Source organism: Eutrigla gurnardus (genome assembly GCF_963514095.1).
Source record: "Eutrigla gurnardus genome assembly, chromosome: 14".
Taxonomy (NCBI): Eukaryota; Metazoa; Chordata; class Actinopteri; order Perciformes; family Triglidae; genus Eutrigla; species Eutrigla gurnardus.
In genome coordinates this window covers 2,813,853-2,831,876 of record NC_139937.1, presented here as the reverse complement: position 1 = coordinate 2,831,876, position 18,024 = coordinate 2,813,853, and the positions used below count along the sequence as shown (strand labels likewise).

The window sequence follows — 18,024 nt, the reverse complement described above, 5'->3', positions numbered from 1 at the left end:
GTTTAAAATATTTTATAAAATATTTTATTTTTAAGCATGAGTTGAGGAAAGCCTAAAATAGTTGGCTCATCTGTAAAACATACAGACTGAAAGTTCAATAGTCAAGATTATAACAACATGGCTGCAATGTCGGCCAATTCAAAATGAAGAATTGAGTTATGTACATTATTACAAGCGCCTTAATTATGAAACATCGGAGTTCACTACATACACACATCCGATGTCTACTACTTGTGTAAATGCAAAAAACATGTCTGTCTGTCTCACTCTCTCACACACACACACACACACACACACACACACACACACACACACACCCACTACACAGATATTGTCCTGAAAACGTTGAACCCGGACAGAGCCGTAGAGATCATCACACCAGTCAGCTGCGGGTGCCAGTGGATCTCCTTGATCTCGGACTGCCCCTGGTGCAGGAACAGCAGCTGAGGGGGCAGGTCCTTCACCCCCTCCACCCTGGCACCCACGTCGCACGACTCCACGGAGAGATCCCACTGGCTGACGACGTCGTCCGCTCCCGACGCCGCGAACACACTGGAGTCCACGGGGCTCCACTCCACGGAGGTGATGGGACCGCTGTGCTGCTTGAAGTTGGCTACGGGCCGCCCGGTCTACAGGTACAGGCAGAACGAGAGGTGTGACTAATGTACGGATGCAGGCGTACAAAGTATCAATCCTAACAAACATTGATTTATACATATTTGTATTCACTGCTGCCGTTTCAACAACAAGTTGACAGGATGTGAGTGTGAGGCAAATTAAAAATGGATTCCCATATTAGGAGGATAGCGAGTGCTGTAATGACACACTATTGTGTAACAAGATGGAACAAATGTTAATAGTTAGGCGGGGCCAGACTGAATGTATTTGATGATCTGATGGTGTAACACTGTAATTGTGGGTTACGATGTTATCAAGACAGACTCACTGATCAAACAGTAAGATCTTCAATCTCTATTATACTTTATAAACATGGATAATTTACAAGTATAATAATATATTACAAACGTTTTTACCTTAAACTGTCGAAGGTCCCATACTTTCAGAAGCCCGTCATCCCCTCCTGACAGAATGAATGGTTCGCTTCTGTTCCAGCTGATCACATTGATGTCCGACGAGTGAGCTTCATTGGCTGAAAGCATTGAATTGGGTGGGGCACGGATATCCCAGATACGAATAGACTGATCCACTGAGCAGGACGCAAACACCTATGGCAAACAAGACAGTACAGATTCTGAAACTTGGATCAAATATTTCCAAAACAAGACTTAATTGGTCTTTCCAAACAAAGACCTCTACTGTATAACACTTGTTTCTATTTTTTAGGTCTTACTTTATCTGCAATGTTATGTTGTGGTTTCTTTCTTTTGACAAATGTACTTATTGCAAGTCGCTTTGGACAAAAGCGTCTGCCAAATGACCTAAATGTAAATGTATTTCTGTAATGTTAGTGTGGGTGCGCCACTTGGGGGTTCCCATGTTCATAATTTGTCTTTTTGCAGACTTTGTGCAGAGAACTCCTGAGAGCAGAACCAACAATGGAGACTCAAGATATAGCATGAAGAGAGCCTCATCCACATGCCACAAACTGGTTTGGTGACTTGTTAAATATCACATTTTAGTCTGTTTCTTACTTACAACAATGTGAAGGCACATAGTTACAGTGTTCACAATCAGGGTGCTTTTGAAGTCAACATGCTTTCATTCCAAACGCCGCACCCTGCTCTTCCATCCGCAACACCTGTAAATCACCGCTGAGCTGGTGTTTGACATAATTGAACCCTGTGGAGAAATTCCGCATTTGAATCATCCCATATATTTGGGATCAGTGGGCTACTGCAGCTCTGAGGTCAGGGGTCAATGAGGACACCCATCATGCGTGTTAAATCCTGATATATCTTATATTTTGCACATAGAGATTTTTTAGGAAAAGGGCCAAGATTGCCAGTCGGCCTTGTGAGGTGATCTTGCAGTGAGCAGACTGTGCCGCCCGCTAAAACCCCATCTACGGTAGCTCGGTCTGACCCGCTGTGTCACCATTTTCCTACAAAAACGTACTGTAGCTTCAGTGGGCGACCACTGCAGATCCTCCACAGACTTGCTGTGGGAGCTGAAAGGTCGTTGGTCAATCTGCCATGAAGTCCCTCCCTCTCGCGGCTCCCACACATGGATGTTCTTTTTGCAATCTCCACTGACAAGACGACCTGACAGGAAAATACAAACAAAACACTTATCTTTTGGTTGACAGACGAAATTAGGTCAAGTATTGTCAGCAATTACTTTCTATCTCTGATTTGACTTTAGCGGACTTTAAGAGTGGTCTGATAAATATAAAGCTGCAGTTGGTAACTTTTATAAAAAATTACTTTTTAGAATATTTGCTCAAACTGTCACTATATCATCATGACAGTAGTATGAGACAGATAACCTGTGAAAGAATCAGCTTCCTCTTTTAGTCTCCTAACGGCATTTGCAAGATTCCACCGTGCCTGAAAGAAAACTCAGGCACTGATTGGTTGTTTTCTTTCACATGTTATCTGTATCATATACTGTCCTGAGATTGTGATAGTTTAAGCAAGTAAGTATTTAAAAAAAAGTGTTTGTAATGAAAATGTTTAAAATAAAAATCTATCCATCCATCCATCTATTATATATTATACATTTGATTCCAGTTCCTTTCTACTAGTTCAAACATGCTCTTTTCTTTCATAACTCCTGATGAAGGTCCCTCTCGGAGCCCCACCCAATTTGTTCCAATTTTATTCTGTGGTTGTGCACACATTAGCCTCTACAACAACTTCACTGTGTTCCCATTACAGTTTTTGCAAAGCACACTATAATGTTCAGCCCATTATCAAAAAAATAAATGAATAATAATGATATAATATTACGCGCCATCTATGATTAAACAGAGACCGTTTTCTTAACCTCTGCTAAGGAGCTTATGTTCTCAGCCCTGTTTGTTTTATACATAGCAGAATACACCAGGTTTCAATTTAAACCTTGGTAGATAATTGAGCCATGGGGATGGACTTGGATCCAAGTGTTTAAAAAAAAAACGTATAAAAAATAAATAAATAAATAAAAAAACAACTTCACAAGCTCTTTTGCTGTAAACCAACAAGGAAACCTGGATGTTGTCACCAGCTGGGGTGACAGAAGAGACATTTAAGTGGGAGGGATAAATTATACTTTACGTTGGGTACAGACCGTTCTCGTGTTACTCACACATTACATAAGCCAACGAGGTGCAGGCAGGGACACATTTATACATATATGACAATGTACACTCGCAAAATCCGCCTGCAGGTAAAGGAGACACTTACCAGGTACAGTAGGCGACCAATCAACAGCGAAGCCTTCAGCCATGTGTCCCGAGAAGCTGAAGAGAGCTGTGGCTTCCTTCTGCTGTTTGATGAAAGCTGCCATAGCAACTGAACTGTGCACGGCTTCCAGCTGAGTTTGGAGGTCAAATATTTCTACCTGACCCTTGTCTGACCAGACGGCTGCCAACGACTGCTCTCCACGTCGGGTCACCTGGAAATCCAGAAGCAAAATTGGTGAATTTGAACGTTAGACAGGTCAAGGTTCTGATGCGGGACTTCATACATACAACATACTCGGACTCTGTTGATCCCTCCGTAGTGAGGCATCATGGCCAGTTCCATCTGTGGCTTCTTATCTTCATCCTCGTCATCGTCATCACTTTCTTCATCGCTGCTTTCTTCCCCCTCTTTGTCTTTCTCTGTCCCATGAAGGTTATACATGCGTATGACCATGAGTCTGAAAGGAGTGAAATCATGCATTTGGCAGGATGCAGATGACAAATTACCCGACACTCATTTAATCGTGTGAGACAGAAGATATAATGTATCAAGTATGATGTAAGATGTAATAAAGTGCTGCGTTTTAGTACGACACAAAACACTATTTGAAAATGTTTTCCATTTACCTTTTTCAGTGCTGTGTGGATGATGTCAAAATCATCAACAGCAGTTTACAATCATTATTATTATATTAGTCATTATGCAAGGTCACTAAATTCCATAGCTGTGCCCCGAAAATTCCACACTAAAAATTGTTTGCGTCTCCAACATTAAAAACATTTATATTCAAAATATTACATTGGTATAATTGTATGTGCCTTCTGCATACACATTTGGAATTATACAAATGATATGGCCTTATTACATAGCGTATAATTACTTATTTTCTAACAAATCAGTTAATCAATTTTCAGTTTCCTCCAAATATTTTGTTTGATTGAAAAACAACATTTGAATGACTTTAAATTGTACTTTTATAATTGTATCGTTGAAAAGTTTATTTATTATTTATTTTAAACAAGGGACATGACTGTAACCGAGAAGAGACACAATCAACAAATACCCATCACACACACACACACACACACACAATATATATATATATATATATATATATATATATATGCTTCGTATTATAAAGAGCATTTAGATTTATAATCTGAACATATACCATTATTGACGCCTTCTCGTTGCTGCCATTCATTTCAGGTAATTAAAGCTTGAACACAGTGTTGATGGAGCCCGGAGGCTGCTACCTGTTGCTCAGCGCCGTGTCCGCCTGCGTGCCCGCGCACAGCAGCATGGACAGGGGGAACTGCTCCTTGCTGTCTCCGTCTCCGTCTCTCAGGATGTCGAAGCTCAGACATGGAGCACCTGAACACAACACATGAACAGTGAGAGCCGAGTCTAAGGAGACGGCAGCGCGGCTAGCTGCTAACACCTCGGTGGGCTACAACTCGCCTGTCTGACACTCGTGGTACATGCGGTACGCGGACCGGTCCATCTCCAGCTCCTCTCCGGGCCGCAGCGGCTCGATCCCGGGCACGTACACCTTTCTGTCCCCGTCCCCGTCCGCTCCTTCCTCCTCCATCTCCACTCCCTCGTCGTCGTCGTCGCTGTCGGCTGCCTGCATCTCCTCCATCTCGCCTCCTTCCTCGGCGAACGTGTCTTCGTCGGGCGCAGACATCTTGGCTGAAGCAGTTTGCTTACTTCCGGTATGGAGAGCGGCCACGTGGTTTAAACACCCTGCGCTGTCACACACCCCCTCCCCCTCCCCCTCCCCGCCTCACTCTCTATCTCTCCCCCCGTTTACGGGAATTCAGCTGGCCTCTTTGGCGCTCCGCTCCCTGCTGCCAGGAAAAATCAGACTTGCAAATATGTCTCGGAAATTGCCCAAACTACGATGATCCTTAACACTGGTGATTCGGCCTGCTCGCACGGGAGTTGAGTGGGTGTCCAGGGTCGTCTTCCCCCTCTTCGGGACGACATTTGTTTAAACAATGGCTGAATCATTCCACGTCTGCGAGTCACGTCATGTGCATGTACTAAGGAGGGACAGGATCTCCCACATGCTGGATTCTCAAGGAGGCTAATGCAACATGTGCACGGCCTGCAGCTGCACAGCCTGTACTGACACCGGGGTCCTTAGCCCCAACATTACATTACTGATGGGGAAACAATTCATCTGTCAGCCACCTCACAGTCTGCGTACTTCCAGTACTTCTTCTAAAGTAACCTACTTTGCCAGTAACAGTTAGGCCTGATAGTATATTTGCTCTACACACTCCCAAGAAGAATAACATTTCACTCATTTGTCCCGAAAAGTTTGTCTTCTAGCACGCTGATGATGTAACTCTCTGTAATCTGCATTCGTGTTGTATTACATTTGTCCTATTCTTCCAAATTCTGGCAAAAATTAAATGGGAAGAAAAAGGAAAAAATAAAAAAGGTCAACGAAAAACTTGGTACACGAGCCAGAAGTCTGTTTCGGCAGTGGCCGATGCCACATACCTCTGCATTTGAAGGCTTATGAAACAAGGAGGATCCTGTGAGGACAGCGGTGCACATGGTGTGCGTGGGTGTGTACAAGCAGGGGCAAGTGCGAGCACTGAATGGTGGAGGTTTTTTATTGTAAATCCTGACAGAAGTCAGAACATCTCTTGAGTCCTGTTGGAACCAGAGTGCATTCCTCCCTCACCTGCAACTCATCTCAGTGTTTTTAACAGAGCAAAAACATATAGGTTTGCACACTGGGAATGAGTCTTTCAATGGTTGAGCTCACACGGATGCGGACTCTTAACACAAACAGTCTGTGTCACGTTGCTGGAATGTAAAAATCATAAACAAAATCTCATCCCAGGAACCAGAATGGACAAAACCACAACGATCTCAGTCACGCTCTTGCTGACACACAGATCTTTTACTTCTGGAAAAAAAAAAAAGAATCCCACAATGTAAATATACGCTGTTACAATAAAAGTTCTGTATTCAAAGTTACACTGAAGTAAAAGTATACAAATGGCATTTGCAAAATATATTAAAGTATCAAAAGTAAAAGTATATATTGCAGAAAGTGTGTTGTTAATGCATGAATATGTCAACATTTTATCGTTGTAATTGGTGCAGCTCATTTTAATGACTTAATTAACTGTTGGGTAGTATCATTTAAACCAATGCCTCATATCTGTAAGGTAAGTCAGAGACATGTCATGTATTTCCCTCTGAAATGTAGTGCAGTATAAAGTAGCATCAAGCAGAAATACTCCAGTATGTAGGCTACAAGTACCTCAAAATTACAATGTACTTCATTAAATGTACTTGGTTACTTTCCATCACTGAAGACAAACAGCAAAGACCACAATAAATATAGCTTACGACCCTTGGGATATTATATCAAAAACTAGCAAAGTATATTTATCTAAATGTCTTTAATTTACAGTTATGTACAAAAATAAACGGCCGTAGACGGTAACAACAACATTTACATAACATTCATTGTAAACAGTGATGAATTCCACATCGATAGACATTGGCTTGCTCAGCATGTATCTCTGGTTAGCATAGCTAGCTGGAGCTCGTGCTCGCTCTGGACAGGATGGCTATACGTTTCGATCTGTGACGTCACTGCTACAGATCGCTGGTGCACGGCGACGGGAGCTGACTTTGGACATCAAATGCAACCGGTGCACTTTATATTAACAAAGCTTGCTGCATGAAAACACACACATGGAAGAAAAACAAACATTCAGTGCCAGGAAATGTCTTGCATTTTGTGTGCATCACTAAAAAAAAGAAAAAGTAGATCCTTTTCGGTAACTATGGCAACAACCACCAGTAGAGTCTGAACAGCAAGGGGCTCCAGACGGAAGCGGAATATGAGAGGGACGGAGGAGCGCCGCTGAACTGTGTCTGTGTCATGTCTATCCTCTGGTCGGGCTGCTCCTCCTCCTCCTCCTCCTCCTCTTCTTCCTCCTCCACCTCCTCCTCCTCCTCGCTGCCGATAGCTCGCGTCGTCAAGAGTCTGGCCCTCGACGGGCCGTAGTCCTTCCTCTCCGCGGGGGGCGGGAACGTGGGCAGGATGCAGGTCTCGATCGAAGGTAAGCAGCCGACCTCCAGCCATCGAGTGAGAAGTTGTGACGTTAGCTTGAGGAGTTCTTCAGGAGAGGAAGATAAGGTGGAGAACTGGGTCAGGTCCGTCTCCTCCTGGAACCTCTGAGACAAGCAAACAAGGGACACATAGTCACACCATCCCCAGACCACATGATTCATGTCATAAATATGAAACAAACATTTAAATACAAATGCAGTAAATCACACTTCAAATGATATTTCTGTCCTTCTTTGCATTTAGTGGATGTATTTTAAATGTAAACGTTCTTTAAAAGGAACAAAGAAAGTAAAAACGTGTTGAGCGAGGCATTGTGGTGAGATGTATTCAACATAAACTTTACCTCCGTATTTTTGTTCTTTCTGATAATTTTATCCAGTGTCTGCTTCAGGTCGAGGATTAAGGAGTGATTCAGGTGCTCATCCCAGAGGTTTCCGAGAAGCACATGCCAGGACTCCAGGAGGACCACTGCAGCAGGGAACACACAACACTGCAGGGAGGGGGGCAACACAACCACCTCAAGGTTAGTGTGCAAAAAAACCACGTGTGACAACTCACAGCAGGAACCACATCAGTTGCTCTATTACAAGACTCGAGGCTACGACACTGGTGCAACAATCCTGTGGCTCAGCTGAGCTTTTAGGAGGCCTGAAGACAAAGCTAGATTACCTCGTTAAAGAAACCAAAACTGAACGCCTGCAAGATGTACGGCTCGTTTATTGCACACCAAACCCCACTTCCTATCTCTCCCACCTCCGATCTAATAAACAACTCACCGGATCAGTGTCACAGAGCATGTTTTTGGTGTAGCGATGCACTACATAGTAATCTTTAGGAAATACTGTCCGCTGGAAGGGAAAACAAAGACAGAGACAAAGATAAGACACACAGAGAGGAATAACTAAGTAAGCATGTATGGTAATTATGATAAATATGATTACAATACTGATCTATAACAATAAGTAGACAGGAGCGATATATTGATGTAGAAAACAACACAACTAACCAGCGAGGGGAAACTACACACTTTCTCTTTACTTTTTTGGGCAACACATCTCGTAAACACCATCTGTTATCAGATAACCTGTAAAGTTATCTGCTAACAAGGCTGAGCTGAATATTGTCATTCATTGGAGAGAGAGCCTCCCCTTTTTAATAACTAACTGACTGAACACGGTCAATACACGTGATATTATTATTTCAAGGGTAGTTAATAGAGAACATAGAGAGGACACTCCTGAAACCTCAGAAGAACACATCATAAACAAAGTCAAACTTCTATAACTTACAAATCCAGTTGGATTGGAGTCGATAGTTGTTTTAATGTTTTTCACACCTTCCCAGTCAAAGTCACATCCACCACATCCGACAGTCAAGAGTGATAGCAACAGCAAAACTGTGAGAGGCATGAGTGAGAAGAAGAGAGACAGAAACACATTCATATAATTGCTGGAAACTTTCTGTGGTTTTTTGTTGCTTGTTCAAACTGCATGACATCATTTCCTGCCTCAATTAGCCATTTCTTCACAAAAGCAAGTTGTTTCAAAAGCACAAATTGAATAAAGAACACCGGAAATGCTATCGCAATTGAAGTGACACAGTGGTTTTCGATTCAGCGATTTGACGTGACTGTATCACAACCAGCTCAAGGTCCACTATTTCTCTACAGACGTCGAAAAGAAAGTCTGCAGAAAGCACTAACATGCACTTAATTCTGGTTTCTCACCTGGCAGTGACATCCTTTTATCTTTCTAAGAATGGACACTTCTCCATTTCCCTTGTTGACAGCAATCACTCTGCAGACGGGTTTCTCTGTGAGTCTCTGAAAGACCAAGTTTCCTCTCCTGTGGTTGAGGTCTTTGACTGCAGTGTCTTTTCCTTCACCGTTTGCTATTCAAGTCCTCTTGTTGACATCCCTGATACATTCCTTCCTTTTGACTCCTTTTGGTGCTTTCCGATAAATGCCTCGTTTATCCTCTCACGCCATCCTGCTCTCACTTTGGATTTTCCCACTTAATCCTGAGTGGCTGCAGCCTTTTCCCTTTCTGAAAGCTTTTGTTTGCTTTTTTACTATGTTTCTCTTTCTTTCTCTCTCTCTCTTTCTCTCTCTCTCACTACTGACCTAGAATCTTCCTGAACACGAATCACTCCTCTCCCTCAAAAACTGGTTAATGGATAAAGCGGCAGAGCCAGTGGCCTCCTCTTCTCTATCTCCCTCTGGCCAATCTGTGTCCTCACTGCGCTCAAAGTGAAAGTGCTCTGCTGGATTGCTAGTCTGCTCCCTTTAAGTCTCGGCCCCTCCCACCGCCACACGTTTTACCTCACTATTGACTGACCCAGCCCCCTCCCCCCCTGCTCCCCACATTCCCTGACACCCCCCCCCCCCCCCATCCTCCCCCTCCAAACCAGGCCCAAGGAAGCTTAGTCATGCAGTTGGAGCGTATGTTTTTCATTTGAACTCTCCCCCACACCACTGCGCCTGTGGATCCCCTGGTCTTTATTCCACCCAGTGCGTAATACTATCCTATTTAATCATCATGTTGTTTTTTTAATATAGAAATCAAAAATCATTTCCCCTTGAAAAACAGGATTGCGACAGTGCATCACCATAAATTGCAAGTCATTTCATGCATCGTCATTTCTGTTCAAATGGATCCCACAGGAGCGGCTGGTGTGAATGTGACGTCTATGTCATCGTGTTGTCTGCAACGTGTTGCTCTGTCCCCTCAGGTGGTGTGAGGCATCGTGTTATTTTGGTGTTCTGTGAGATGTCAGCAGAGGGTTGATTACCAATAAAAGGAAGGAAGTAAAATGTTGTTTCTTCATGTGAAAGAGGAATTGTTCTTCTGTCCTTTTTTGTTGTTGTTGAAAACGAGCCAAAAGAAACCACAGTTTCCCAAAGTCCCATCTCTGTTGGCGGGGAAAGGAAATAGAGATTAACACTCCCAGAGGCATCATCAACCCAAAAGCTCCTCACATATACCATGTGTTTTAATGACGCCTATAAATAACCCACCATTGTGCAGTCCTCCTGTTTCATACGTTGCTGGTTTCATATTGAGGGAAGTCAATATGCAACTAACGAGTGAGGCAGCAGAAAAGTATTTTTGTGCTGCTTTTAGTGAAACTTGCAAAATTAAATCCAGATTTGAGAGAATTGAATAACAACAAGGTAAAACTGTGAGGACACAGTAGTGCACTCGAAATATCGACAACTTCACTTTTCCTTTGAATATGGACGATAATATTAGTTTGAATAACTTTTTTTATCCTATCACTGCATAGGTGTGGGTAAAGAAAAAGCAGCCCCCACCCCCACAATTTAAACAAAGCCGCATGTTGCTGAATTTTATTGACTGAAGTCTGCAAGCTTCAGCAAAGCGACAGGCTCAAATAACTGTGGTATAAAAACTCAGCTGTTTAGTGGATCAGTACAGGACTAGCTCATTAAAAATCCAAAGTCCTGCCGATGTGGTCGGCCATAATGGAGCGAGGCAGTGTTATGCAACCGCTTTGTACATTTCAGGACACCAGAAAACCTTAAAAGTGTTGTCTTACACCACTCACAGGCTTGTTGGCTGACAGCCACTCAAACAAGTAAGTGGGAGCTGGCAGAGATACACTGCTCTCCTCCTCCAACTCACTCCCCTTTATTCCTCCAGTTCACCACAAGATGGAGCCAAGTGTGGAATTAAAATAGAAGGTAAATCAGAGTGACATTCATGTTCATTTATTCCATTTTAAAACGGCAGAAAAAGGGTAAACAAAGTGCAAAGTCCATTTGTAATAAGTTAAACATTAGTAGGAAGAGGTCTTATACAATAATTCCCTTTTGACAACAACAAAATCCCTCAATCTAATCTAAACTAACCAAATGGGTTAATCTGTGCAGGATTATAATCACAGATAGAAACAGTAGATTGCTCATGACTTAAAAATAACAATCATGGATGAGCCAGAGCGCTCCTTTCATCTATTTACATTCCTCTCCTAAAAGTACCTCAGTTTACAAAAGTGACATGAAAGGATTCTTGCTTTCACTTTCCTTTCATTAGAATTCCCCTCTTTGAAGGTCCCTTTATTTCCCCCCTCCTCCTCCTCCTCCTCCTCCTCCTCCTCCTCCTCCTCCTCCTCCTCACTGGCTGGGGCTCCTCTCCCCTCCTCGGACGGCCGTCATTAAATGGCTCTTGTAGGTTTTGCTGAGTCCAGTCATCCAGAACTTGAGCAGCCTGACGTTGTCCTCCTCGCCTGCCCCTGTGGCACCAAGGAGGGCCAGAACCTTCTGGGTGTCCTCCCTCCCTCGCCCGTCCACTTTGGAGAACTTGAACAGCACTTTGACTTTACTGAAAGAGAGAGAGTCGGCCATGAGGATCTCACTGACATCCAGCTCTTCTACAAGAGTGCTTGAGTTTGACTCACTTCATCCACTCTTCCTTCAGACACAACAGGCAGTGAGACACGACATCCACAGACAGGTTCTCATTCGACAGGGCCACCTCCAGCTTGTTCAGTAACGTGGGACCTGGAGAAGGAGGGGAAAGATTGTTTGACAGGTCATCACATGATCATTACTCTTTAATACACCTTTGAATGTTGGCCTTCACGTGTTCGCGGCTCCTTTTGTCCGTGTCTCGTCTTATCTCCAAAACTTGTTGACAGAGCCGTTTTGAATGAAAGCTGCTAGAAAGATTTTGATGTTTATCCAGATCCTGGAGGACATGTCTGAACAGATTCACTAGTTTCACATTTACTTCTGTTCTGACGTCGATGAAGAAGAAATCTGACCCACATAGCCCAACACTGTTTTGTTTAAGCAGCTTTAGATCCAAATGATGACTAAAAAAAATGAGTTTCACCGATTCATTGAAATGTATTCTGTAAGTCACCGCAGCGTTAGCAAAGATACAGCAGCAATGGTACAGTGAGCGTGCTCACCCCTGTCTGTGGGCTGTGTGTTGGCACTGCTGATGGTGAACTGATAACACGAGGAGATATCGTCTTCACCCTCTGCTGACATCTGACATCTTCTCTCTGAACTGACATCCAGCAGCACTGAGAACTCTACCGGACAAACAAAAGGAAAAGTACAATCAACACACGATGACCTGCTAATAAAAGGCCTACAGCTTCTTTTTTTAACGTTTAATTCAATGATCTATCAGGGTGCGAGTCCACAGATGCTGTTGTACCTGAGGAGCTGACGTGTGTTGGTATGGGCACGTCCGGGCTGAGACCCAGGAAGTTGCATTTGTAGGCCTCCTCATACTGAGCGCTGTACGGCACAGAACGCACGCAGCCCACTGGGAGCAAAGACTGATGGGAGATGAGGACAGAGATTCAGATTAGAATCACGGATTTTTCAGAAAGCATGTTAATGGCGATGCTCATCCACTCATTTATTCTGGCTGTAATGCGTTTGTGTCCGGGAAGCCAGAGCACGGACCAATCAGCGTCCTGTCAGGAGCTGCTGCAGGTGTGTGTGTGGCGACCATTTGTTCTAAATAATGACGAAGATGTTGTGATAGCATCAGCCAGGGACGTCACTAGGATTTAAAGAAGGGGGGCTTAGCCCCCAGGAGAAGCATACAAAATCTTTGCACTTGTATCTTTTTAGTGCTGTATTAGAACCACACAACAACCAGTGAAGAAGTATGTTCTTTCTACAGACTATGATGTCTTAAAACTCTATGTATACCCTTCCATCAGTACTAGTAGATTATTCTGGAAATAAAGACATAAAGAAGAAAACAAATAAAAAGCCAAATTATTTGGGGGGCTTTGGAATTATTTAGGGGAGCTCCAGCTTCAAATAGGCCTAACAACGTCGCTGAGTATTTCTTTATTCAAAGAAGAGCAAAGAACATTTTCCTCCATGCTCCATGTTCCTCTCTCGACTCGCTTTGATCGACAGATGGCTCATCCAATCACCTGTTAAGTATTTTTAAAAAGCAACATTTCCGATGACGGCTCCTCAGATGGTTCGTAGGAAAAGCACAGGTGTAAATAACTAAATGAATGATAGCTGAGTTCCATTTAGCTGCTTCATTTCCGGGGGTCCTGCATCGCTTGTGCTGCCTCAACGTCACCCTGTCCTGGTTTTCTGGGACACCTGAACCTCTGCCATCGTTAATGTAACCTGTGATTTTTTTCCAACAATGACAAGTCAAAATGTCTGCTGTGAAAAAGGCCTGAAAAGTATCATTAAACATGCATCCAACACTGTAATTGTAAGTCACAATGACTAAAAAATACATTCAAAGTGATCAAGAAGTAAAATCAACTACACTCAAATCTCTCTCCACAGTAAAAAGAAACAACAATCTGAAAACAGTTACATGTTCCGTCTTGTTTGTGTTTCTGCACAGAAATGTCGGGGAAGCGTGTACAGGCAAAGACGATCTGAAGGCATTCAATGGCAGCTTAAATAATAACGTCTTCAGCAGATAATTGATAGCTGGAGAGAAAGCAAACTAATGCACAAAATATCTTTGTGGAGAAATAACTGAAACCCAATCCAATCAGTTCATATCACATCAAATCTGGTTACGTGAGGACATATTAATCATTTTTATTCATCATATTTCACCAGACTGAATTGCCTGTAGGTGTTAATGTGAGTGTGAATGGTTGTTTGACTCCATGAACCTGAACATGAGCGGATAAGGATAATTCATGGATGTTCACAAGTACTTTAATATTTCACAAGTACTAAATATACTTATTGTAAGTCACTTTGGACAAAGGCATCTGCTAATTGCCCTAAATGTAAATGAACTTTAACCCTTAACTGCATTAAACTGAAAGATAACAATAAGCTTAGATCAAAATGACACTTATAACTGTGATAAACTAAACTGTATTCAACATTTTGTCAGTTTTCCTAATTGTTATTTACCCAAACATAATAACACCAGCTCTCCTTGCGAGGCGGAGGGGGACGCAGCAGTGAAGGGAACTACCTTGAGCACTGTGAAAGCTGACTGGATGAGACCGGGGTCTGCGCCTCTCCAGATGACCTGATTTCCCATGAGCACGTGCCACACCAGCTGACGAAACTCAGCAGCCCCGAGAACCTGCAGAACAAATCAGACTGCAAAGTAAAAGCAGCTCACTGATACGTCAAAAATGTCTAGTATGTAGATGTTTGTAATCGCAGTATTAACACTTTAGTTCTAGTGAGTTATTGAGCGAGCGGGCGGGGGAAAGAGAGAGAGAGACAGCGGTTTGTTTCATGGCGGTTACATTCTAAAAGACAAACACTTTCACTCCTCCTTACAAAAACCTGTGGGAAGGTGCTGGATTTTGAATAAAGCAGCTGAAGCCACGCTTCATCCTGCTGCGGCCTGCCTGCTCTCTCTGAGCCTGCATCGGGCCTGTGAGGTCTGTAAGCCTCCGTATGCAGAGGGACAGAGCAGCGGTGTTTGACCTGGGAGTCACATCCTACTGATTGGCTTGGGGTTACGCCCCCACATGGTCTCCAAATGCTCTTTGCTGACACCGAGTAGTGTCCCAATTGCAGCAACATCAGATAAAAACAGAGTCTCTAGCAGTTACAGACATCGTCACATACTTTTAGTGTGTCATACGCGATGCTTGAGAGGGATTACTTTCTTCTTTTTTTAAATTGGTTTATCCATTAACTGTGTTTATTGGGGTCAACAGTTGAGTAAACAATACAATTCAGATTTCATCTCCTTTTTTTCCATTTTTTCATCACAACAAAAAGTAGATACGTTTACCTGTCTTAAATGCCTCAGGGACCTAAATTTTGGGCCAGGCAATTCATTAAATTTTGCACCAGCACACAGGAAGTCCAGGCCCAGCTCGCTTTCTGATTGGTGCCGCTGTGACGTAGAACCGCCTCCTTCTGCTCCCTCCCAGCAGCTCATTTCTTCCTCTTGCTCTTTTGGAAACAGGGATGACATGAAAACAGAAACTGCGGTGACCAAATGTTTTTAAGCCATTTTCCCAGGCCGGGAAATTCCACAGGATTTCTTTTTACAAAGGGCTGGTTATATGTCACACTCCATATATAGACTGTAACGTACATGCGATGCTTCACTTCTTCCAGACTGAAATCAGCCTTGTACAATCTCAGCTACTATCTATGAATAATTTCACTTCCAGTAATAAGAATAGCCAGCACAAAATGAGACAGCATCCCCCGCCGTATCAGGGTAGGTGAAGCTGTTTCATCAGGGGCGAAGAAAGAAAAGTAAAAAAGGATTCATGTGGATTCATTCACACTTGCTAGGTAACTGTGATTTTGAAGTATATGTAGCATATTAATAAAAAAAGCAGGACAGGGTATTAAAATTCCACAAGCTAAGAGCGGTGCTGGACTCGGAAATATCTCTGTAAATCTTTTAATCACTTTCTAAATCTTGACTAATAATTGTGTACTTTCTGGAACAGCAGTGTTCTCGAGTACAATGGCAGTGATTAACCTCTGCACTGTCTCTGCACTGACTGACCCAATGAATCACACTTTCCCAGGAGAATATTAAGACAGATGATTAAACCGTGCCACACTGTGCAAAGCACATGACATCTGGTGATCTCATCAGCAAGAGGCCGAACCTTGACTGGAAGGCAAGACAAGTTGAGACATTGCAGAAGTAAATTATCTTCCTTTATGTCATACGTTTTATGTCACTGGACGTATTTATCATCAGCAGCTCTTACAGGCTTGAACATATGTAAGAAAGGATACTACAAAAAGTGTAAACATGGACAATGTGACTACCTGTCTGCCTCTCTATGAGCACTAGTGTGTCCTCCGTGGGTGCTCCCTCCAGCAGCTTCTCAGTCAGACGGCAGCCACACGCCTTCAGCAGCCTGGAGACGATGTAAAAAAAACCTGAATCCACATGTCAAAGTGAGCCTTTACAGACATCAGCGTGTAACCCACAGTGGGGCCGGCAGTCTTTGGACGTACCAGCTAAAGGAAGAGTGCAGGCTGGCCCACAGGTTGGGATGCTGGGTAAGAGACGTGAGTGATCGGGCTGCGTTGCCACTCCTTTGGTGTGGGAAAACCGCAGGCGAGAAGACACTGTTCATCCTCACTGCTCGCTGGGGACAAACTCCTTGTTCATTGTCAAACACCTGATGGAGAGAACAGAGCCATAGTATTAGGTGTCCTAATAGTTATATACACCTGCAGGATAAGTCTTCATATTATATGGAGTAAACTGACCTTGAGGGCTGTGCTTTGCAGGCTCTGAATAGTGAGTCTAAGGTGCCGTAATAGGAAAGGCCAGGAGTTGATGAGGTAGATCCTGTCCATTGCTACCATGACGATACTGTACCAGCGCTGGAAGCCCCTGGCCAGGCTGTCCTTGATGAAGAAGGTGTGCGAGAACACAAAACCGTGTTGCTCGTCTCCGAAGAAAATTGGTCCTTCGCGGCCAGGACACACCTGATAAAACACAGACGGAGAGAAAATAGGTAGAAGTATATGTGGCGAGAGAAGTCAACTTAGTGTATCAGATGTGTGACTCACACACACATACATACATGCAGACGTACATCACTGTTTACCTCACAGCTGAGGCTGCGTACACAGGCCTGGCGGACCACGCTGAACAGCTGCGGCTGTCTGGGATGCTGGTGGCTCAGGAAGCGTATGCCCGTTTCATCGTCGATGCTCATAAACCCCGGGTGAGATGCAGGAAGAGATCGACATCCCTGAGGTAGGAAGAAGGAGAAAGTGAGCACTGAGATAGGTGACGGGACCATGGACTCACCTACATGCCATGGCATAGCTCGAATGTCAGAATGTAGGAGACAGGTAGAGAGAGAAGGGTGGGATGGTGGAAAGGAAGGCACGTTTCTGGTGAGCTCATGGTGAGTGGACATTCTGGCCTCCGCACACACCTCGCACATTTCTCCTCTCTGTGTGGCCGAGCTGTTGGCCCTCATGGTCAGCCCTTCGCCTTCGCGGTCACCATCCCTGTCCCCGGGCACCGTGGCGCCTGTCTGGGCTGAAGGGGACGGGGATGGAGGGTGCAGTGCTTCGGTGCAGAACAACGTCCGGGGGCCATGGAGCTCGCAGAAATGACAGAGGGCGACCAGAGCATTCATCTGAAAGGGAGGAAACACGTTGTTCTTGTTTATGGTTGCGGACTATGTTTGACGTGAGCGTTAATAAGCAATTCACAACACGTTTGTTTCTGATCGTCACCGATCACTCGTTAGACTAGGGTTAAGACATGGTCATTACAGCTGATAACAGCAGATCGTCTTACCTTCAGCACAGAGCAAAGTTCAACACATTAGTGGTGCTCAATGCTGCTCCACAAAGGGACGTTCATTGGTCACAACGAAACAAAAAGCCGTTATAGAAAAACATCGCATATTAAAATAGTGAAAAGAAACAAACTCAGTTCTGGATTTAGTCGCTTTTAAGAATCCATGATTCTCAGCGTCTCGGATTTAGTTTGCCTACACTTTTCTTGCTGTGTTTTCTCCTCTGTGCAGCTGCGAGCTGACAACAGATCCTGTCACATGACGCAGAGTCACGCGCGCGAGCCACGATGACGCATGGCGGTAAACGGCGCCAGTTTCGTCGCA

At 43.9% G+C, this 18,024-nt stretch overlaps 3 protein-coding genes across 5 annotated transcripts; all 3 read right to left on the bottom strand.

Annotated features, from left to right (window-relative positions):
• Positions 1-8: 8 nt before the first annotated feature.
• grwd1 (glutamate-rich WD repeat containing 1) lies at positions 9-5,054 on the bottom strand. Its single transcript, XM_084026201.1, has 7 exons — positions 4,806-5,054; positions 4,601-4,718; positions 3,639-3,801; positions 3,345-3,555; positions 2,077-2,222; positions 1,035-1,226; positions 9-629 (listed from the first exon to the last, which is right to left on the bottom strand). The coding sequence occupies exons 1-7, from the start codon at positions 5,029-5,031 to the stop codon at positions 321-323; spliced, it is 1,365 nt and encodes a 454-aa protein (XP_083882327.1). The 5' UTR covers positions 5,032-5,054; the 3' UTR covers positions 9-320.
• A 901-nt stretch (positions 5,055-5,955) lies between these two features.
• On the bottom strand, positions 5,956-9,716 carry LOC311024952 (uncharacterized protein). 2 transcript variants are annotated; one of them, XM_084027570.1, is made up of 5 exons: positions 9,179-9,716; positions 8,742-8,848; positions 8,229-8,300; positions 7,796-7,942; positions 5,956-7,556 (listed from the first exon to the last, which is right to left on the bottom strand). In XM_084027570.1, exons 1-5 carry the CDS (start codon positions 9,189-9,191, stop codon positions 7,161-7,163), a joined length of 735 nt encoding a protein of 244 aa, XP_083883696.1. In that variant the 5' UTR covers positions 9,192-9,716; the 3' UTR covers positions 5,956-7,160. The 2 variants fall into 2 exon arrangements, with proteins under 2 accessions (XP_083883696.1, XP_083883697.1); XM_084027571.1 differs by having other exon boundaries at positions 7,796-7,944; positions 8,234-8,300; positions 9,179-9,715.
• Positions 9,717-11,166: 1,450 nt separating this feature from the next.
• On the bottom strand, positions 11,167-17,855 carry flcn (folliculin). Of its 2 annotated transcripts, none has more exons than XM_084027567.1 (12): positions 17,700-17,855; positions 17,329-17,535; positions 16,981-17,139; positions 16,649-16,870; positions 16,391-16,557; positions 16,199-16,290; positions 15,192-15,355; positions 14,412-14,525; positions 12,642-12,765; positions 12,388-12,513; positions 11,872-11,974; positions 11,167-11,795 (listed from the first exon to the last, which is right to left on the bottom strand). In XM_084027567.1, the coding sequence occupies exons 2-12, from the start codon at positions 17,533-17,535 to the stop codon at positions 11,588-11,590; spliced, it is 1,686 nt and encodes a 561-aa protein (XP_083883693.1). In that variant the 5' UTR covers positions 17,700-17,855; the 3' UTR covers positions 11,167-11,587. The 2 variants fall into 2 exon arrangements, with proteins under 2 accessions (XP_083883693.1, XP_083883694.1); XM_084027568.1 differs by having other exon boundaries at positions 16,993-17,139; positions 17,700-17,854.
• Between the last annotated feature and the right edge of the window lie 169 nt (positions 17,856-18,024).